At 42.4% G+C, this 23,546-nt stretch overlaps 1 protein-coding gene across 6 annotated transcripts in view; it reads right to left on the bottom strand.

Moving 5' to 3' along the window:
- The window catches only part of NFX1 (nuclear transcription factor, X-box binding 1), an 81,841-nt gene that overhangs the window by 38,925 nt on the left and 19,370 nt on the right, over positions 1-23,546 (bottom strand). For all 6 annotated transcript variants that reach the window (XM_032299965.1, XM_032299966.1, XM_032299963.1 and 3 more), the window contains 5 exons: positions 20,068-20,139; positions 17,181-17,320; positions 11,327-11,426; positions 11,029-11,246; positions 3,346-3,443 (listed from right to left, as the gene is read on the bottom strand). In XM_032299965.1, coding sequence (XP_032155856.1) covers positions 3,346-3,443; positions 11,029-11,246; positions 11,327-11,426; positions 17,181-17,320; positions 20,068-20,139 — 628 coding nt within the window. The remainder of the gene's footprint in view (positions 1-3,345; positions 3,444-11,028; positions 11,247-11,326; positions 11,427-17,180; positions 17,321-20,067; positions 20,140-23,546) is intronic.

Here is a 23,546-nt window from a genome sequence, read left to right on the forward strand (position 1 = left end):
GGAGGCTGAGGCAGGAGAATTGCCTGAACCCAGGAGGCGGAGGTTGCAGTGAGCCGAGATCGCGCCATTGCACTCCAGCCTGGGTAACAAGAGCGAAACTCCGCCTCAAAAAATAAATAAATAAATAAAATAAAATAAAATAAAAGTCCCCTCTTAGCAAAAATTATCCTGGAAAAAAAAAAAAACAGCTACTGGAGTTGATAACAAATGTAAAGAGGTATAAGAAATAAAAGGTTCTTGGCTGAAAAATATATATTTCAGATAAAAAATGAGGTGCTGGGATTGATGATATGAAAAAGTTCCATGCCTGGCGCGGTAGCTCAAGCCTGTAATCCCAGCACTTTGGGAGGCCGAGGCGGGTGGATCACAAGGTCAAGAGATCGAGACCATCCTGGTCAACATGGTGAAACCCCGTCTCTACTAAAAATACAAAAAATCAGCTGGGCCCCGGTGGCGCATGCCTGTAGTCCCAGCTACTCAGGAGGCTGAGGCAGGAGAATTGCCTGAACCCAGGAGGCGGAGGTTGCGGTGAGCCGAGATCGCGCCATTGCACTCCAGCCTGGGAAACATGAGTGAACCTCCGTCTCAAAAAAAAAAAAAAAAAAAAAAAAAAAGAAAAAGAAAAAGAAAAAGTTTCCCATTTGCTCTCTACAGATATAAAGCAAAAGTGACTCATGAAACTGAGTTAATGCTCCCATCAGTGAACAATGAATTGTACAGAAGAAATGATATGCAGAAGTGGTTATCTACAAATGTCAGGAAAGGCAGAACTGCCATAAATTCCTGCACATGAATTACCATAAAGACTTAAATATGGCATGCTTTATCAAGACATATTAAGACACAGCATACATTTATTAGAGTCCCACCAAAGTGATGAAAACAGCTTTTGAAGTTTTAAGAAATAAGTTTTATTTATCTAAAAAACTCACTTCTGTGGAAAAACCCATTCCATTACAAAAATCATGTCATGAAAAATCCATATTCATGAAAAATCTAGTTAAACAACGAGGTGATAATTATCAGCTTTTTTGACAAAGTAAAAAAAGCTTTGTCAAACAAGTTTAACAGAGTCTGTCCTGACATTGAGCTCCTCCTGCAAGTTAAGGACTTTCACTTGCAAAAATTCAACTTACACATAGCTTTTCAAGAATACACTCACTACTATGGAGTCCACTAATAGAGGGAGTAAGGACAAAGAGTCAATGAGAAGCAAGAAAACATAGAGATCGAGAGAGGGATTGTGGGAGAATGAAGAAAACTGACAGCAGCCACTTCCAGGTTGGACTTATATGTCCCAACCCTGCTTGTGATTCTCAGTCACAAAGATCATGAAGAGCATCTCTGGGAATTATTAAATTTATGACAGCCAAATCACAGCATCTCACAGACTTTAATATGGTATTTGGAAAGTACAAAGTGGTCCCATAACTGACATTCAAAATACCTCTATCACCCCATGTATACTGTAATTTCTTTCGGGAAAAAAAAACCCACACATGATTGCATAACTTTTGTAGCATGTAAATTATAGTACTTTTCCCTTTTTTTTCTGAAGCTTTCCTATTAAACTAGCCTCCCATTTAGGGACTATATCCTCAGAATTATTGCAAGTCAGATGCTGCCCAGACCTTGCGTTGTGTTTAATAGAACCAATGGTTCAGAATTCTGTCTCTACCCTGGCTTGTACACTGCTGGGACAAATGCTGATATACACTGAAATGACCAGGTAGGTCAAAGGGCAGGATAAATCAACATTCAGTGTGTTCTCCAAGGTGAATCACCCAAAGACTTCTACAGGAAGGCCTCCTGCCTCTTCCGGTTACAGGCAAAGGAATGGACACTATAGCCTAACTCCAAAATGGTAGGATGTCCCTTTTATAACATAAGCCTGACCAAAACTATCCAAGGTAGGCTGCGTGTGCTGGCTCATGCTTATAATCCCAGCACTTTGGGAGACCAAGGCAGGTGGATCACTTGAGGTCAGGAGTTCAAGGCCAGCCTGGCTAACATGGTGAAACCCCATCTCTGCTAAAAATACAAAAATCAGCTGGACATGGTGGTGCACACCTATAACCCCAGCACTTCGGGAGGCTGGGGCAGGAGGATCACTTGAGGACAGGAGTTCAAGACCAAGCTGGCCAACATGGCAAAAACCCATCTCTACTAAAAATACAAAAATTAGCTGGGCATGGTGGCGTGCATCTGTAATTTCAGCTACTCCAAAGGCCAAGATACATGAGTCACTTGAACCTGGGAGGTAGAGGCTGCAGTGAGCCGAGATTGTGCCACTGTGCTCCATCCTAGGTGATGCAGTAAGACTGTCTCAAAAAATAAATAAATAAACAAATAATTTTTAAAAAGAAAAATAAAAACTATCCAGGCTTTCACCAGAAAGTAGAAATGACAAAACAGTTGTACAAAACAGTTATACAGTGAAGAATTAAACCTTACCCAAAGAGAGTCTGGCCTTTGTACTTGGCTTCTCAGAGGTAATCTCTAAGCCTAGTGGAATGCCATACCTAATAGAAGTGTCATTGTTTGCCTGGAATCTTGGGTCACTGGATAGTCTAACTACATGATTTAAGAGCAAGCTGGCCACACTGGATAGTTTTAGGCCAGGGGCTTTGGGTCACATGGTATCAGCAGACCTCTGGAGAGACTGGAGACTGAGATTAGCCACATGGGCGGTCAACAATGGTTGCACAATAGAGCCCCAATAAAAACCGAACACAGAGACTTGGGTGAGATTTCCTGGTTGGCAATACTCCATGTATGCTGTCACACATTGACACGGAGAGAGTAATACTTTCCTGACTCCACAGTGAAAGGACAAATGAAGTTCCACATCTGGTACTTTTTTGGACTCTGCCCTACATATTTCTTCCCTTGGCTGATTTAATCTGTATCCTTTTCCCTGTAATAAAACTGTAACCTCCTTGTAGTAAACCTATAACCATGAGTATAACTATCAGCAAGTTCAGTGAGTCCTTTTATCAAATTATCGAGCCTTGCAGGTGGTCTTAGGGACCACTGAACTTTCAGTTGGTATCAAAAGCTGGTATCACAAGTGGGTGGTCACATGGACTGTGCTTCCTCTAACTTCTTAGTTGGCTGACTCCTTGCAACAGTGCTACTGTTCCTCTTTTCAGGCGATCACACTTGTATTTGGTAGAGTGATTTGCATATTTGCCTAATCCCACTATTGGCCTCTGAGCCTTGTGTGCCATAACCACTTTCGATACCTATTCTGCTGAGGGTATTTTTATTCCTCCCCTCCCATCATCACCATTTTAAAGAAAACATTGATGGCAACAACTCTAGCATTGCCATCAATGGCATTACCTTTGTTCTGAAAGAGCATCTGCAGGAAATAACTGATGTGCGAGAGCATGGTCCACAGTCTCCTTCATGGCAGAGCTTTTCACAGGTATGAATGAAATCTGCAATAAAAATGAAAACAGCTGGAAATGAAAATTGCAATTATTCATTTCATACTCCCAAATTGCTAGCCTCACTGGTCTTCACCCCCATTCCCTGCAACTCCAGAATCAGAGTTGAGGGAAGGATGCAGTCAATGCTTCTTCCCTATCTTCCCTTCATTGGCAGACTGGGCCTTTTCTGACAAGTTCAGGGCCCAGCACTAGACACTGGAATACGCTTTAAAGTACAGGATACTTTGCCTAAGTCAAATAATAGGCCAGGTGTGGTGGCTCATGCCTGTAATTCCAGCACTTTGAGAGGCTGAGGTGGAAGGATCGATTGCTTGGCCCCAAGAGTTTGAGGGCAGCCTAGGCAACATGGTAAAATCGTGTGTCTACCAAAACAAACAAACAAAACACACACACACACATAAACAAAATTAGCCTATAGTCCCACACATACAAGAAATTAGCCTATAGCTACTCAGAAGCCTGAGGTGGAGAATCTTCTGAGCCCAGGAGGTTGACGCTGCAGTGAACCATGTTCACGCCACTGCACTCCAGTCTAGGTGACAGAGTAAGACCCTGTCTCAAAACAAAACAAAAACGCAGAATAAATCTTCTTTTTCCTTAGGTTGCACATCTCCAGTATAGAACTGAATCTCCTTAAAATTGTAGCCATGGATGACTTTACTGGAATGCTCTCAACTCTGAAAGTCATCTGGGGATTATAAATAATCAGAAGCCATGATCCACAGTCTCACTGACTCGAGCTCTGTGAATGCCTGGTGGTGCCTGCACCCATGCTGCTAAACTAGGTTGAGGACAAGTCCTGTTTCTAGGACCCTATGGGGATCACCTGGAGTCTCTTATGGCTACTGTTTACATGGTGTACTTTTTCTATTCTTTAACTTTCAGCCTCATTGTCTCTTTGACTATAAAGTCTGTCTCCTCAAGAGAGCATATAGTTGGATCTTGTTAGTTGGATCATTTTTTTTTTAATCCAGTCTAAAAATATTCTGCTTTTGGCTAGGTGGAATGTCTCACGCCTGTAATCCAAGGACTTTGAGAAGCCAAAGTGGGAGAATGGCTTGAGCCCAGGAGTTCGAGATCAGCCTGGGAAAGAGAGTAAGATTTCACCTCTATAAAAAATAAATAAAATATCAGAAATCTCTGCTTTTGTTTAATTGATTCACATTTAATGTCACTGTTATAGCTGGATTTATGTCTGCCATTTTTAGTTTTCTATACATCTCATGTCTTTTTTGTTACTCTTATACTCCTTTCCTATCTTCTTTTGCATTTTGTCAATATTTTCTATAGTGTAATTCCTTTAATTATATTTTTTACTACATTTTTTGAGTTATTTTCTTAATGGTCCCTCTAGGGCTTACCATATACATCTTATCAGAATCTACTTCAGATTTACACTAACTCCAGTGAGATACAGAGGGTTTACTCTTACATAGCTCTATTCTTCTCCCCTTTTGTGCAATTATTGTTGTACATATTACATCTTTATGTTATAAACGCAATGCTACATTGTTATATCTTTATATAATGTTACATCTATTAAAGAAGCTGAGAAAGAGAACAAATATATATTTATAGCTTTATTTTTGGAGATAGGGTCTCACTCTTCACTCAGGCTGGAATGCAGTGGCATCATCATACCTGGCTGCAGCCTTGAACTCTTTGCCTCAAGTGATCCTCCCACTGCAGCCTCTAGAGTAAGTGGAGCTATAGGCACATACCACCTTGTCTGGGTAATTTAAAAAATTTCTCTTAGGGGCTGAATCTCACTATGTTGCCCAGGCTGGCCTTGAACTCCTAGCCTCAAGTGATTCTCCCACCTCAGCCTCCTGAGTAGCTGGAATTACAGGTGTGAGCTACTGTGCCCAGCCTTTTTAAAAAAAAAAAAAAAAAAGATAAGAGGCTCGCTCTGTCACCCAGGCTGGAGTGCAGTGGCACGATCTTGGCTTACTGCGGCCTCCCCCTCCTGAATTCAAGCGATTTTTTGTGCCTTAGCCTCCTGAGTAGCTGGGATTACAGGCATGTGCCACCACATCAGGCTTTTTGTATTTTTAGTAGTGACAAAGTTTCATCATGTTGGTCAGGCTGGTCTCTAACTCCTGACATCAAGTGATCTGCCTGCCTTGGCCTCCCAAAAAGCTGGGATTATAGGTGTAAACAACTGAGCCCGGCCCTCCTCACTTTTAAAAATTTACCACTATGGCTTTCCTCATTTGTTCCTGTAGGTTTGAGTTATGGTCTGGTATCATTTTCTTATCCTAACACAACTTTAATCCCATCTATCTCCTTTATGCTATAATTACCAAATATACTTCTACATGTTATAGGCCTATAAATATAATTATATACATATTATTTTATACAGCTGTTTCTTAAATCAGTTGAGAGAAGAAAAAATATGCATTTATACTGCCTTTTATGATTACATAATCACCTTTACTAGTGCTCTTTGTTTTTTCATGTGGATTTGAAATTCTATTTGGGTTTACTCACTTTTAGCCTGATGAACTTCTTTTAGTACTTATTGTAAGGCAAGTCTGCCTGCTAGCAATAAATGTTATTTTTGTTTATCTTCATTTTCTAAAGCAGTTTCGTGAGATATAAGATTCTTGGTTGCCAGTTTTCTTTCAGCACTTTGAATATGTCATCCTACTGCCTTCTGGTTGCGATGTATTCTCCACTGTTTCTGACGAGAAGTCCACTGTTAACCTTACAGAGGTTCCCCTGTATGTGATAAGTCATTTTCTCTTGCTGCTTTCAAGACTTTCTCCTTATCATTGACTTTCAGCATTTTTATTATGTGCTGGGTGTGGATCTCTTTGCATTTTACACTACCTGGAGTTCACTGAATTTCTTGGATATGTAGTGTTTTTCAATAAATTTAAAAGTTTTTATACATTATTTCATTAAATATTTTTCTGCTTCTTTCTACTCTCCCTACACATGATCACGGCCTGTCATGCCAGCTGCTCAGGAGGCTGAGGCAGCAGCATCGCTTGAACCCAGGAGGCGGAGGTTGCAGTAAGCTGAGATCACACCACTGCATTACAGCCTGGTCAACAGAGCATGACTCTGTCTCAAAATAAATAAATAAATAAGTTCAAAGAATTGAAGGAAACCATGCTTAAAGAGGTAAAGGAAGGTGTGAAGATGGTGTCTTATCAAATAGAGAGTATCAATAAAGAGGTAGAAACTATGTTTTAAAAAAAGAACCAAATGGAAAATTTGAAGTTTTAAAGTATAATAACTGAAATGAAAAATTCATTAGGTTAGGCATGGTGGCTCATGCCTGAATCCCACTGCTTTGAGAGGCTGAGTCAAAGACCTTATCTCTACAAAAAATTTTTAAAACTTAAGCCAGGCACAGTGGCTCACACCTGTAATCCCAGCGTTTTGGGAGGCTGAGGCAGACAGACAATGCGCCCTTCCCAGTGAGATACGGTAAACCTGCCTGGGAACTGAGGGGAGAAGCTCCATCTTCTTGTCCACACTTATCCTGAGTGAAGACTTGTCAAGCTGAGCTGAGGGGAGGAGGAAGGTACCAGCTAGGGCTTGATGCCACAGACTCTTGCTACTGTTTACCAGAGTTCTAGTAGATTTTGATGAATAAGTATCTTTTCATTTGATGTATGCTCTTAGGGCGATGTCTAGAGACTTTTTTTTTTTGAGACGAAGTCTCACTCTGTCGCCCAGGCTAGGGTGTAGTGGCGCAATCTAGGCTCACTGCAACTGCTGCCTCCCAGGTTCAACTGATTCCCCTGCCTCAGCCTCCCGAGTAGCTGGGACTACAGGCACGTGCCACGGTGCCTGGCTAATTTTTCTATTTTTAGTAGAGATGGGGTTTTGTCATGTTGGCCAGGCTGGTCCTGAACTCCTGACCTCAAGTGATCTGCACTCCTTGGCCTCCCAAAGTGTTGGGGGTTACAGGTGTAAGCCACTGCACCCAGCCTCCAGAAACTTTAAATGGTTGATTTTTTTTTTTTTTTTTTTTTTTTGAGACAGGGTCTCACTCTCTCAGTCAGACTGGAGTGCAGTGGTGCAATCATGGCTCACTGCAGCCTCAACAGTAGCTGGGACCACAGGCACGTGCCACCACACCCAGGTAATTAAAAAAATTTTTTTTTGTTCATACAGGGTCTCATCATGTTGCCCAGGCTGGTCTCAAAGTCCTGGACTCAAGCAATTCTCCCACCTCAGCCTCCCAAAGTGCTGAGATTATAGGTGTGAGCCACCATGCCTGGTTTCAATGGTTGCTTTTTTTTTTTTTTTTGAGATGGAGTTTCACTCTTGTAACCCAGGCTGGAGTGCAATGGCGCGATCTCGGCTCACCGCAACCTCTGCCTCTTGGGTTCAGGCAGTTCTCCTGCCTTAACCTCCTGAGCAGCTGTGATTACAGGCACGCGCCACCATGCCCAGCTAATGTTTTGTATTTTTAGTAGAGACAGGGTTTCACCATGTTGACCAGGATGGTCTCGATCTCTTGACCTCGTGATCCACCCACTTCGGCCTCCCAAAGTGCTGGGATTACAGGCTTGAGCCACCACGCCTGGCTTCAATGGTTGCTTTTTAATAGTTTTCCCCAGCTTTATTTTACTGGGAAGCAGATCCATGGGAGCTTCTTATGCTGCCATCCTTAAAGTAGAACTCCGCCCAGTCTCTTGTACTGAAGCTGTACCTCTGGAATGGAAATTTCCTACTGAGTAAGATACCAAAAGACCTAATCGAGCTTTCAGCTAGGTCTGAACAAACCTGACAGTCATTGTTTTCACTAGCTATATGCTTGTCTCTGAGCTTCTCAGTCAACTCAGCCTATTTCCTTAAAAGTTTTCCATGATTAAAAATCTGATGAGGTGTAATGGGTACCTCTAATCCCTTAACCTGGTCTTGTCCCATCCCAAGATCTGTTACTGCCAGTTACTGCCCTTCTCTTGCTCAAGTCCCCTTGCATTACCCATTTCACATTTCCTTCTCTCATCACCAACGGGATACATGAGCACCAGGATAGGATTTCTGGTCATTATATGTGAAATTCTTATAAAACTGACTCATGTGCTTTTGGAAAGAGGATTTGATTTAGTAGTCATTTAATCTCCATATCATAGACACATTTTCATGGCAAGCAGAGAACCAATAGACAATTGGCTTTCCGAATGCAACTGGAACATGCATTAAAATATGAGAAGAGAGCACTTCTCTATACACGATTTTAAGGTCAGATTGAGAAAAAGGATTAAGTAGGGTGTTCCCACTGATTCATGCTGGCACTTGAAAGAAATGAGAAATCTCTTTTTTTGATAAAATGAAAACCAAACCTAAAGATTCTAGCTTTACCTCAGAAGATACATGGTTACTTTTAGAAATAACTTTCCTATTCAATCTCAGTTGCTTACTTTCCATTTTCCTAAATGCATGGCCTTTCAACACCCACTCAGGAGAGAAGCCGCCAAGTCACTGCAATACTGCACATAGACATTCCCCAAAGACTGAGTCAGACAGCCTCAGTATAGTATTACTTTATATCTAATTCCAACAGCTTTTTCAGGTTTCTGTATCCAAGTAATCAGAAGCCACAAATCAGAAGAAAGGGGAGATCACAAAAAGTAGGCAGGCAAGCATACTAAAAGCACTGACAAGAATAAAAACAGCAGATACAACAATTCAAACTGCTCATTGGTATGGGGCAAATAGTCTGAGAAACCTCGGCAGGCCGAGGGTATTGCTGTATTCAGTGTAATACAGTAACTGGAGTTCATAAAAATGATGTCTCTGGGTCAGTAAGAGAGAAATTATAACACTTTTGGTAACCTCTGTTTAAACATGAAATGTAAATTTCAGAAAAATATTCATCCAGTCAGGCATGGTGGCTTATGCCTGTAATCTGAGCACTTTGGGAGGCCGAGGCAGGTGGATCACCTGAGGTCAGGAGTTCAAGAGCAGCCTAGCCAACATGGTGAAACCCCATCTCTATTAATAAAACACACAAAAAAAATTAGCTGGGTGTGATGGCAGGTGCTTATAATCCCAGCTACTCGGGAGGCTGAGGCAGGAAAATCGCTTAAACCCGGGAGGCAGAGGTTGCAGTGAGCTGAGATTGTGCCATTGCACTCCAGCCTGGGTGACAGACTGAGAGTCCATCTCAAAAAATAAAATAAAAAAGAAAAATATTCATCCAAAATGATGTTCAGGCCGGGCACGGTGGCTCAAGCCTATAATCCCAGCACTTTGGGAGGCCGAGGCGGGTGGATCACGAGGTCAAGAGATCGAGACCATCTTGGTCAACATGGTGAAACCCCGTCTCTACTAAAAATACAAAAAATTAGCTGGGCATGGTGGCACGTGCCTGTAATCCCAGCTACTCAGGAGGCTGAGGCAGGAGAATTGCCTGAACCCAGGAGGTGGAGGCTGCAGTGAGCTGAGATCGCGCCATTGCGCTCCAGCCTGGGTAACATGAGTGAAACTCCGTCTCAAAAAAAAAAAAAAATGATGTTCAATAGGTGCTATCATCAGCTAGATGGGAAACTTAGCTAAAGAGACTGGCATTCCTTCAATGGTCTAAATGACTGACATTTTATTGTATTTACAATTTTAGTTCTTTGGCCAGGTAAGATGGCTCACGCCTGTAATCCCAGCACTTTGGGAACCTGAGGCAGGTAGATCATTTGATGCCAGGACTTCGAGACCAGCCTGGTCAACATGGCAAAACCCCATCTCTATTAAAAATACAAAAATTAGGCCAGCTGCGGTGGCTCACGCCTGTAATCCCAGCACTTTGGGAGGCTGAGGTGGGCGGATCACCTGAGGTCGGGAGTTTGAGACCAGCCTGACCAACATGGAGAAACCCTGTCTCTACTAAAAACACAAAAAAAAATTAGCTTGGTGTGGCAGTGCATGCCTGTAATCCCAGCTACTTGGGAGGCTGGGGCAGGAGAATTGCTTGAACCCGGGAGGTGAAAGTTGTGGTGAGCCGAGATCACACCATTGCACACCAGCCTGGGCAACAAGAGCGAAACTCTGTCTCAAAAAAAAAAAAACACACAAAAATTAGCCAGGTGTGGTAGTGTGCACCTATACTCCCAGCTACTTGTGAGGCTGAGACACGAGAATTGTTTGAGCCCAGGAGTCAGAGGCTGCAGTGAGCCGAGACTGCACCACTGCACTCCAGCCTGGGCGACAGAGCAAGACTCTGTCTTCAAAGCAAATATCTTACTCGCAATTATTTTAGCATGTTCCTATTAAGTGAAAATGCTTTTCAACACTTGCTGAACCCTGGACTGGAATAAGCACATATGGTGTTCATAAGAGTACAGGCTCCTAAGAGAAATCATAACACCTATGAAACAGTAACTCACCACAGTTGACCAGAATTAACAAGAAAATACCTGAATCAGTGAGATCACTTGGGCAAATACATGTGTTTTCACAAGTATATTTTGAGAAAGAAAGAAAAAGTACCTACATAAATTTGATCATAATCTTTAGAAACCTCTGATATCGTAACTGGCACTTAATTCTACATTGCTTAAGCACTCATTGCTGCCAAACATTTACAATAATATTTTAAAAGCCAAGTTACCTAAGGAACCACAAGGCAGAGGCTTGCCACAAACTTTTCCACAGGAAGGCACAGGATCCATGCATGTTTTCCGACCACTACTTCCAAGTTCTAGCAGTTGGCTGAGAGGAGTTTGGCCACAGGGGCAACAACGCACCAGCTGGGGGAGCCGTGGGCATGGCTGGCAGGGCTGAGGGTGGCACACTTGAGAACATGTGTGGTTACCACATTTCAAGTCCCTGTTAAAAAGAACACACTATTATGTAATTGTTGCATAAAGTGCAGCTTTAGTCTAACTGAGGAAAATGTAAAACCTTACTTGCCACATATCTTTAAACAGCTGAAATCCCCAAATCCATCAGACTTTCCTACATCGGTTCCACATAACACATCTCGGGAGGTACTGCCGCAATAGCATACTTGAAGAGAAAATTTCAAAAACAAAAAATTAGTAACATGTATGGTTTCTTAAAATATCCCAAACAATCTATAAGAAAACACAAAATGTGTGTCTGGCACAGTAGCTCACGCCTGTAATCCCAGCACTTTGGGAGGCCAAAGTGGGAGGAGTGCTTGAGCCCAGGAGTTTGAGACCAGCCTGGACAATGTGGCAAAACCCCATCTCTACAAAAAATATAAAAATTAGCCAGGTGTCATGGCGCACACCTGTGGTCTTAGCTACTTGAGAGGCTGAGGTGGGAGGATCACTTAAGGCCGGGAGGCAGAGGTTGCAGTGAGCCAAGATAATGCCATTGTACTCTAGCCTGGGTGACAGGGCGAGACCCTTTCTGGGGAAAAAAAAAAAAAAAAAAAAAGAAAGAAAGAAGGAGGGAGGGAAGGAGGGAAGGGAGGGAGGGAGGGAAGGAAGGAAGGAAGGAAGGAAGGAAGGAAGGAAGGACGGAAGGACGGAAGGAAGAGAGGGAAGAAGGGAGGGAGGGAATGAGGACAATTCATTAGAGTACTGATCAGACCTTATGTAGAAATGAGTGTAGTTTATACAGCAGCTCTAAAGCCCACCTAAGAGCTTTACCATTGGAAGAAATAAAAAAGGCCTTGTTAAACTATTAATACCTCTGCAGCACATTCCAAGAACAGCAATAGAGTGAAACAACCACTAAATTAGGAGAACACTATCTGGTCCATAAGGCCGTGGTTGAACACCATTCACTGTGAGACTCCCAGGGGTCCTCTAGTGATATTACAAGGAATGGACAAGCTAAGCTGGTAGTAGTGGTGGATGGGTTGACATCTGGATTGCCCATCCTCAGTTCAACCCAAGAAGCACAGATTTCATTCTTTATGTCAGGGTTTACATAAAACACTTGTAAAAAGGTCCCTGTTGCTAAAAAGAAATTTATAAATTGGCATGACAGTATAAGATCTAATGATCAGAATAAATGCAATGAAAACATATCAAATCTTAAAAATCACATATATAGGCCAGGAGCAGTGGCTCATACCTGTAATCCCACCACTTTGGGAGGGTGAGGCAGGCGGATGACGTGAGGTCAGAGTTCGAAACCAGCCTGACCAACATGGAGAAACCCTGTCTCTACTAAAAATACAAAATTAATAGGGCGTGGTTTCGCATGCCTGTGATCCCAGCTACTTGGGAAGCTGAGACAGGAGAATCACTTGAACCTGGGAGGTGGAGGTTTCAGTGAGCCGAGATCACGCCACTGCACTCTAGCCTGGGCAACCAGAGCAAAACACCATCTCAAAAAAAAAAAAATCACATATATAATAAAAATAAAATACAGACCTTCTAACAAAATATTAGAAATAGTACTCATAAAATAAAATAGTACATTAAACAGAACCAAAAAGTTTCACTGAAACATGGGAAGAGGAAAGCCTCAAATCACTGAAAATATAATCAAGACCTTTTTTTTGAGACAAAGTCTCACTCTGTTGCCCAGGCTGGAGTGCAGTGGCGTGATCTTGGCTCACTGCAACCTCTGCCTCCTGGGTTCGAGTGATTCTCCTGCCTCAGCCTCTCAACTAGCTGAGATTACAGACAGCCACCATCATGCCCAGCTAATTTTTGTTTTGTATTTTTTTTAGTAGAGATGAGGTTTTGCCATGTTGGCTAGGCTGTTCTCAAACTCCTGAGCTCAGGTGATCAACCTGCCCCAGCCTCCCAAAGGGCTGGGATTATATGCGTAAGCCACTGCACCTGGCCATAATCAAGACTCTTGATTGTTTTTTTTTTTTTAAAGACAGGGTCTCACTTTGTTGCCCAGCTGGAGTGCAGTGGCATAAACACGGCTCACTGAAGCCCTCGACCTCCCAAAGTGCTGGGATTACAGGTGTGAGCCACTCTACCTGCCTTGATATTTTTTTTTTTTGAGATGGAGCTTCACTCTTGTTGCCCAGGCTGGAGTACAGTGGCACGATCTCGGCTTACTGCAACCTCTGCCTCCCGGCTTCAAGTAATTCTCTTGCCTCAGCTTCCCAAGTAGCTGGGACTACAGGCATTGAGCTACCACACCCAGGTAATTTTTGTATTTTTTAAAGTAGAGACGGGGTTTCACCATGTTGGCCAGGATGGTCTTGATCTCTTGACATCGTGATCCACCCGTGTTGGCCTCCCAAAGTGCTGGGATTACAGGCATGAGCCACCATGCCTGGCCCAATTTTTTTTTTTAATTTAAGACTCAAGGACTCTATTTTAAAAATACACATTCCATCTTCCAGTAAAGTGCATGTGCAGTTTCTTTTCTTTCTTTTTTTTTTTAGACAGGGCCTCACTTTGTTACCCAGGCTGGAGTGCAGTCATGTGAACAGAGCTTACTGCAGTCTCAAACTCCAGGGCTCAAGCGATCCTCCCACTTCAGCCCCTCAAGTAGCTGGGCATACAGGTATGCGCCACCACACCTGGCTAGCATTTGTATTTTTTGTAGAGATGGAGTTTTGCCATGTTGCCCAAGCTGGTCTCAAACTTCCGGGGTCAAGTGATCAGCACACCCAAATCTCCCAAAGTGCTGGGATTATATGTGTGAGCCACTGCACCTGGCCTATATGCAATTTCATCCCCCATTCTAAAACTCATTTGTTCATTTAATAAAGGCTTGATAAATTAATAAAGATTCAGAAAATACAATAAATATTTGTAGAATCAATGAATTGGTAAAGAAACTCTGGCAACTGGGAGCTTTTGCTAGTAGGTTTTTCTTTGCTAAGTTTCTGCTCTAACAGAACAAAGGCTTTTTACAGAGGTAATGAACAGACAGCTGTGAACAAAAGAATCAAAAGTCAGAACAGGTAACAGTAAAAAGAAAATTGAGCTCCTGATGAAATAATCTGAGTAAATACTAAAAAACTCTCCTAGGCACAAGAGATAGAAATAAAAGCAGGTGACACAAGAATTAAGTAGAGTCATAACTGGTTAAATAGTATTAAGGAACCAAAGGACCCTGTTGCCAGCCTTAATCCATTTAGTATTTTATCGACATATGAATACTCAAAAATAATGCTTATTAATCTCTAGATAAGACTGAAAGGAATCCTAGAAGAATCATAATTTGAGAAGATAAGACTATATACATGGCCAAAATACTCTGCTAGATAATTAATGTGGAAAAACAAAAAGTCTTCAAAACTGGGTTTGAAAAATCAACTAAACAGAAACAAGGAGGAAGAGACCGAGATCCACACAAATTTGTACAAAAAAGACTTGGGTGGGGCTGGGTGTGGTGGCTCATGCCTATAATCCCAGCACTTTGAGAGGCTGAGGTGGGCAGATCACCTGAGGTCAGGAGTTCGAGACCAGCCTGGTCAACATGGTGAAACCCCATCTCGCCATAAAAAAAAAAAAAAAATTATATAAGTCAAAAACAAAAACAAACACAAAAAAACTTGGGTCATTTAGCTCAGTAAAAACCCAATATGAACCAAGAGCTAAAAACAGCTGAAGCCAGGTATGGTGGTGTGTATCTGTAGTCCCAGCTACTTGGGAGGCTGAGGCAGGAGAATCTGTACTCTGGAGTGGATGACAAAGTGAGATTTTTAAAAAAGGCTTGGAAAGTACCTTGTTAGAGAGCTTTTTTACACTTCCTGTTAATTATAGATCAATATGACATAATGGATAATCAAACTAGGCACAGACAACTCTTCATTCTCTTGAAGAGACTATCGAAAACAGGCTGGAACAGATTATCCCATTTTCAACCGGGGATAAAACTGGGGGGAGCACCCACAGGCAGGGCCAGGATTCACAACAGATGACTGAAGCCTTGAAGTTCTATTCTACAGAAAAGAGACTATAGAAATTTTAGTCTGGAAAATAATCAGGACACATTTAATCAGTCCTCTGCCTCAGTGAAAAATCTCAAGAATGTACTCAAAAGAGGCGGGCGCGGTGGCTCACGCCTGTAATCCAAGCACTTTGGAGGCCAAGACGGGCGGATCACCTGAGGTCGGGAGTTCAAGACCAGCCTGACCAAGATGACCGTCTTTAAAAAAATAAAAAAATAAATAATAAATAAATTTTAAAAAAAGAACGTACTCAAAGAACACGGAGTTTTGAGCAACACTAGTTTTGGTGAATCCCACAAGAAGACTGGCATTGCTGTGAACAATCTGGCCACTTTTTTTTTTTTTTTGAGAAAGGGTCTCGCTCTGTCTCCCAAGCTGGAGTGCTGTGGTTCGATCTCAGCTCACTGCAACCTCTGCTTCCTGGGCTCAAGCCAACCTCCCACCTCAGCCTCCCAAGTAGCTGGGACTACAGGTGCATGCCACCATACCCGGCTAATTTTTTTCTTTTAGTTAGAGACAGGATTTTGCCATTGTTGCCCAGGCTGGTCTCAAATTCTTAGGCTCAAGTGATCCACCTGCCTTGGCCTCCCAAAGTACTGGGATTAAAAGCATGAGCTATTGCACATAGCCCAATCTAGCCACTTTAAAGAGGATGTGTGGTCTGTGAGCATGTTTCACAGGGAAGAAATGAAGCAATCACAGCTATTAGGCCTGAAATGGACCACTGGGGAAAGAATATATGACAACTGATTTTGAACAAGCCAGGAGGAACACGAAATGTAGAGAAAGGCAACCAAGGAGAGAGGATATTTCAGGGAAGCAGATTTTGGCTCAATAAAAGAAAAAACTGGGACAATTAAGAGTTGTATCATAACCAGTCTACCTAAAAATACAGTCAGCTTTCAGGCTGTTTAATCAGACTGGGTAACTGACAATATCCACTGTAGGGAGCAAAGAAGGGGGATAACTGCACTAAGAGACAAAAAAATTAGTTTGAGATGTTCCTAGATTTCATGTAAATTCATTTCTATTTTTTTAATTATTATTTTTGGAGATTGAGTCTCACTCTGTCATCCAGGCTGGAGTGCACTGGCTTGATCTTGGTTCCCTGTCAACTTCTGCCTTCTGGGTTCAAGTAATTCTCTTGTCTCAGCCTCCTAAGTAGCTGGGATTACAGGCACCCGCCACTACACCCAGCTGCTTTTGTATTTTTACTAGAGACAGGATTTCACCATGTTGGTCAGGCTGATCTCGATCTCCTCACCTCGTCATCACCCGACTCAGTCTCCCAAAATGCGAGGATTACAGGCGTGAGCCACTGCATCCAGCCAGTTCATTTTTAAGAAGATTATTTTGGTCTAAGTCCTTTTCAAGCAGTTACTTTTAAACAGCATTTTAAAATCTACCATTTAAATTAGAGAGGCCAGGTACGGTGGCTCATGCCTGTAATCCCAGCACTTTGGAAGGTCAAACCAGGCATACATATCACTTGAGGTCAGGAGTTCAAGACCAGCCTGACCAACATGGTGAAACCCCATCTCTACTACAAACACAAAAATTAGCAAGGCATGGTAGCAGGCACCTGTAATCCCAGCTACTTGGGAGGCTGAGGCAGGAGAACTACTTGAACTCGGGAGGTGGAGGTTGCAGTGAGCTAGGATCATGCCACTGCACTCCTGTCTGGGCAACAGAGGGAGACTCGTCTCAAAAAGAAAAAAAAATTATATACAACAATGACCTATACTGGTATGCAGGTAAAATAATAAAAACCATCTAAGCATTGTATCTCCAGTTCTCTCTACCCAAGGTCTTTGTGACTTTATAAACCTGAGACCAAACAAAGTTTATCAAGACAATCATTAATAAGATTCCAGCAAAGTACACAAGTATTGCTAACTGGTGTGACGACCACTTACCCTGGTTCAAAATGATCTGGCAAGGCTGGCACTGACCCCCATGGCACAGCTCAGCACAGTGGTGTTGACCGCAGTTCAAAATATTCTCACATGGGTTAGAACAGTGGACTGAGACAGCCTGACCACAGCGAACTGTGTGCCTGTAAAGACAATAGACGTAAAGACAGCATCAGTCTAAAAGTTCCTGCTGGACAACTAAACTAACACAGTGGCCCTAACTCTCCCTTCAAAACCTGCTACACTTTTCTCTAACTTCGTTTCCCTCACTTTTTCCTACATGTCTCCCTCCTCCAATCCTTATTTCCTCAATCAATTACTCTCCCCTTCTCCACTCCTACTTTTTCTTTTCTTTTTTTTTTTGAGACAGTCTCGCTCTGTCACCCAGGCTGGAGTGCAGTGGCACGATCTTGGCTCACTGCAACCACCTCCCAGGTTCAAGTGATTCTCCTGCCTTGGCCTTCCAAGTAGCTGAGACTACAGGCATGCACCACCATGCCTGGCTGATTTTTGTATTTTTAGTAGAAATGGGGTTTCACCATGTTGGCCAGAATGGTTTTGATATCCTGACGTCATGACCCGCCCGTCTTGGCTTCCCAAAGTGTTGGGATTACAGGCGTTAGCCACCATGCCCAGCCCTTCTTTTTTTTTAAAAAAAAAAAAAAAAGAAAAACAGAAGCAGGGCCTCTCTACGTTGCCCAGGCTGATCTTGAACTCCTAGGCTCAAAGGATCCTCTTGCCTCAGGCTCCCAAAGTGTTGGGATTACAGGCTTGAGCCACCACACCCGGCCTACTCTTTCTTCTTTCTCCTCCTTTGTTCTTTATTTTCTATCCTGTCTTTCTCTCCTATTTTCTGAGCAGTGAGAAACTGAAGACTATTCCTGAGTATTTGCTTTATATGATTTCATCTCTGAGTTCCACGAAGCAGCATACATAAGGGGAAAGAATGCTGATGTGAAAAGTTAAAAGATCTGGGTTCTAGTCCTCACTCTGCCTGAAGCTTCCACAGTACTTTACAGACAGGGGAGAAAAGACAGCTAGCATGTACCCAGATCTGACACACTCAGACTAATAGCACAATGGCAATACCCTGAGACTCAGCACTTAGAACATATTATATGCGACTTTGCTTCAGGTTAGGGAAATAAGCTAATTCTAGTTTTGTGCTAATAAACGTCCTGATTTTGCTGAGAGAAGGATATAAGAAAGTCCCTTCTTTTTTGAGACGGAGTCTTCCCCTGTCACCCAGGCTGGAGTGCAGTGGTGCCATCTGAGCTCACTGCAACCTCTGTCTCCTGGTTTCAAGAGATTCTCCTGCCTCAGCCTCCCCAGTAGCTGGGACTTCAGGCGCATGCTACCACACCCAGCTAATTTTTGTATTTTCAGTAGAGATGGGGTTTCACCATGTTGCCCTGGATGGTCTCAAACTCTTAACCCCAAGCGATCCACCCATCTTGGCCTCCCAAAGTGCTGGGATTACAGGTGTGAGCACTGTGCCTGGCCCGAGAAAGTACTTTTAGACAACTGTCTTCAGGTCCAGAAAGCTAGGGTAATGATTAAGCACTTGGAGCCTACTCTCCTGCAAGAAGAGTTTTATTTGACCCCTGACTCCCATCTCAACTCCTTATTTCATTTTTAAAAGTCACCATTATATACATAAATGATCAGCTTGCAGTACTTGATATAATGGCTAACACTGGCCTATTATGCTATAATTCTGCCTAGCACCATGGCTAACATTAATCCCTTGAAGTAGACACTATTATTTCTACTTTATAAGAAAAATTAGGTCAATGAGACCAAGCAACTTGCCCAGAATCAACAACCAGTAAGTAGCAGAACCAGGATCTGACCTTTCTGACTCAAAAGGCTTACATGTAATCTCAGGCCACACGGCTACCCTCATAAGTTCAGTAAAGGCTGAAAATCTGTATGATTCATCTCATCCTGTGGTTCAGAAATCATTTTAAGATCTTGGCCGGGCGCAGTGGCTCAAGCCTGTAATCCCAGCACTGTGGGAGGCCGAGGCGGGTGGATCACGAGGTCAAGAGATCGAGACCATCCTGATCAACACGGTGAAACCCCGTCTCTACTAAAAATACAAAAAATTAGCTGGGCATGGTGGCACGTGCCTGTAATCCCAGCGACTCAGGAGGCTGGGGCAGGAGAATTGCCTGAACCCAGGAGGCAGAGGTTGCGATGAGCCGAGATCGCGCCATTGCACTTCAGCCTGGGTAACAAGAGCAAAACTCCGTCTCAAAAAAAAAAAAAAAAAGATCTTACTGGGCCTCAGAGATACTCCACAGCTATCAGTGATCCTTGTACTAATGATGTAGGAGGTCTTGTATTATAATGGAATGCGGGTGAGCTCTGGAATCACTTATTCTTTCATTGAACAATATTCACTAAAAGATTCCTAGATGCCAGATACTATGCTAGGCACAGGAAACTGTTCCCTGCCTCCTTGACCTTAATAGGCCTAGGTTCAACTCCTGGTTCTGTCACCCATTAGAGAGGTTAAAAAAAATCCTTGTCACTTTGGTATTTTACCTGAAATGGGTAATCTCACAATCTCACTGTGCATATAAGATTACAAAGTAGGGTCATGGGCAGCAAAGGGAACCACTAGTTATAGAAAAGTACTATCCGTGGTACACTTGGTCTCTCAAGTTGCCCACTTGGCTCTCTTCCAAGTGTCCTTCCGTCCTTTCCTTACTGTTCTAAAGCTTTTTAATAAACTTTCACTACTGCAAAAAAAAAAAAAAAAAAAAGTACTATTCATGCCTACCATTTATTTGTATCTACATACTATTCTTTTATTTTAGAAATTCACAAGTAAATCATGCATATGAAAACTGAGGTCTTCTTTAGAGTATGATTTTAACTTTACCTGGTTCGTCCACATTCACATGTTTTTGTCATAAAGGCAGGGCAGGGTGGGCAGGGTCCTGGATGGCAGAGACTGAAAGAGAAAGGTTTCACTGAATAAACCACAGCCACGTATCCAACCTGAACAAGGCTATTCTAGCTGGGTCCTACTGTGAATAATGGCAACAAATAAATCTACTATGAAATGTCTTTGTATTTGTTTAAAGTTGATTAAACTATTTGAACAAAGATATCAACTGTATTTTTATGTGTAAAAGTTGATATCATTATCACCATAGACTATTTAACCAGAAAAGTAAATCCCAAGTCAAATACTGGTTGTATTTGGGTCTGAGAGTCAAAGATGACATTTTCAAATATAGTCTTGGCCCACTTACAGCAGTGAAGGGAATAAAAATAGTTTTCTATTTAGGTAAAAGGCAGAATGGCTAATGGGGTCCTGTAGAAGATCAGAGTCTAAGCAAGGTAACAAAACTCAAATCTGCTGGGTCCATAAGAAGTACAGACATTTCGTCTCTGCGAGCTTCTACTTCTAAATCTGAATCCAGTCAGAAATAAGATTTTTTGAGTAACAAATAAATAAGATCAGACTCAAAAAAAAGAAATACAGACATACTCTTATCAGCTAGTAAAGTAATAATTAGGCACTGGGCCGGGCGCGGTGGCTCACGCCTGTAATCCCAGCACTTTGGGGGGCCGAGGCGGGTGGATCACGAGGTCAAGAGATCGAGACCATCCTGGTCAACATGGTGAAACCCCGTCTCTATTAAAACTACAAAAAAATTAGCTGGGCATGGTGGCACGTGCCTGTAATCCCAGCTACTCAGGAGGCTGAGGCAGGAGAATTGCCTGAACCCAGGAGGCGGAGGTTGTGGTGAGCCGAGATCGCGCCATTGCACTCCAGCCTGGGTAACAAGAGCGAAACTCCGTCTCAAAAAAAAAAAAAAAAAATAATAATAATAATAATAATTAGGCACTGGGCTAACAATGGAACAGTGAAAAGAGGGCTGACATGAGGGGAAGAATGCTGGTGAGTAACATGGAGAGAATGACAGGGAAAGTGGTCATGGAAAGAACTGGGCTGAGTGATATGCTATAGGTCAGAATTAGCCCTCTGAAAAATGCTATTTTTAGGAGCTATATTATAGAGACCAATAGAAAAAAGTGACAATATGGAATCTGTATATTCAAATAAATACTGTCCTCTTCAAAGCAGACACTTTGGCAAATTACACAGTGGTACAGAACTACTACTACTTAAAATATTTTGGGAACTTCTGCGACAACTGTTTTTGGGTTAGGAGGGGTATATTCTAGGTGGCAAATCACAATCCTTTGGGAATTGAAAGCCAATCAGAGCCAAGACTAATAAATCAGATAGGTAACAGAATTTGGTGTAAAACATGAAAAACACAAGTGTGTTTATAAAGTGGTCTGGCTGGAATGTTTAGTTTCTATGCAACTCTGAAACAAGCTCTGATAATTCTTAAATAAGGTTTAAACATTGAAAACCATCCAGGAACAAGTGTCTAGTCTTCTAAGGTGACTCATTTTGATAGACAACACTCATAGGAGACAGAAGTTTAAGCATGTTTCTTTAAAATCCAGTATCATTATTCAACAGTTATATTTTATATATAGCTCAATCCTTTCAGGCGAAACAATTTTCATTGCTTGTCAGGTGTGGGTGACTCTAGGTTATTTCAAATATCCCAGAAGCCTGGACTCAATCTCAGGTTTTCTTAACTTTTAGACCAGAGGTTCATAACATCGGCTTTATATTAGAAGTACCTGGAGAGCTTTTAAAAATATAGATGTTCTCCTTTCACAAAAAAAGTTGAAATTGTATATTAAAAAAAAGAGAATAAAAAAAAACTAAAAAAAATAAAAATATAGATGCTCACACCAGGTGTGGTGGCTCACACCTGTCATCTCAGCACTTTGGGAGGCTGAGGTGGGAGGATCGCTTGAGCTCAGGAGTTCAAGGGTGCAGTGAACTATGATAGCACCACTGCATTCAAGCCTGGGCAACAGAGCGAGATCCTGTCTCTGTGGCTCTTGAGTCCTGACAAGTGTAAATGAGAGAAACCAAAGCTTTCTTGGAGACCAGCAAAGTGCTACTGGGGAATGGGTTTCAGCAACCTCTGTGGTCCTAAAAGTAAAAGAATAGTTCCCAAGTCAAGTGTGAGAGTTCTAGAGCCACAAAAGAGCAGGAGCAGGTTTTAAGGTGTTCTTTTCTTTCAGACATGGTGCTGATCATGTGATCCACATCAGTTTTGATCTCTGGTAGTCATGAAAGCTTTGTAAAGATATCCATGCAGAGGGTTTTCTTATTACTGAACTTACTTAAAATGACAGCTAATGGCAGGAATAGCTTGTAAATGAGCCCCCAAGGAAGGCCCTACGTGAGCAAAGAGAAGGAGGTATTTGACTGTCCAGTAGATCACAGGCCATGCTGTTCAGCCCAGTCTAAAACAACTCTACCTCACTGACATCTCCCCTGTGCCACCACCATGCCTTGATCACAAGGCCCCTGGTCCAATATTACCCCTGCTCCAAGCAGTAGAAATACCAAGATAACACCCTGATGTCTGGTTTACTCTTAGATTTGGGTTGTAAAAGCAAGAATTTTCATTTTTTGATCATTTGCCAGACTCTGTACCGAGCCTCATAGGTGCATTAATTCATTTAATTTTCATAGAACCCTATGAAATAAGTATTATTATTCCTATCATCATTATTCTACAGATGCAGGTTTAGTTAAGTTAAGCAACTTGCCCAAGGTCATGTAACTATTTAAGTAACTTGAACCTAAGATTTAAACCTCTGTCTGAGGTCAAGGCCTGAGGAAATTTATTTGTAACTGATCAATTATTTTTCTACTACTGTGCATTTATTAGTATTTAGAAGCTGACTAGATACAGTCTACTTATTTATTTATTATTTTTAGAGACATAGTCTTGCTTTGTTGCCCAGGCTGGAGTGCAATGGTGCAACCATAGCTCACTGCAGCCCTGAACTCCAGACTCAAATGATCCTCCTGCCTCAGCCGCCCAAGTAGCTGGGACTACAGGTGTGGCCCACCATACCCGACTAATTTAAAAATTTTTTTTGTAGAGATGGGGTCTCACTTTGTTGCCTAGTCTGTTCTAGAACTTCTAGCCTCAAGCAATCCTCCTGCCTTGGCCTCCCAACATGCTGGGATTACAGGCATGAGCCACCATGTCTGGTTTACGGATATAGTCTAAAGCAGGCTATTTATTGTGGGAAAAGGATTGACATCCTATGGCTGGCTGGGTGTGATGGGTCACACCCATAATCCCAGCACTTTGGGAGGCTGAGGAGAGCAGATTGCTTGAGACCAGGAGTTCAAGACCAGCCTGGGCAACATGGCAAAACCCCATCTCTGCCAAAAAATACAAAAATTAGCCAGGCATGGTTGGTCCCAGCTACTCAGGAGGATGAGGTAGGAGGATGGCT

The sequence above is a fragment of the Sapajus apella genome, unplaced genomic scaffold, assembly GCF_009761245.1.
Source record: "Sapajus apella isolate SASKATOON/1434 unplaced genomic scaffold, GSC_monkey_1.0 scaffold42, whole genome shotgun sequence".
NCBI lineage: Eukaryota > Metazoa > Chordata > Mammalia > Primates > Cebidae > Sapajus > Sapajus apella.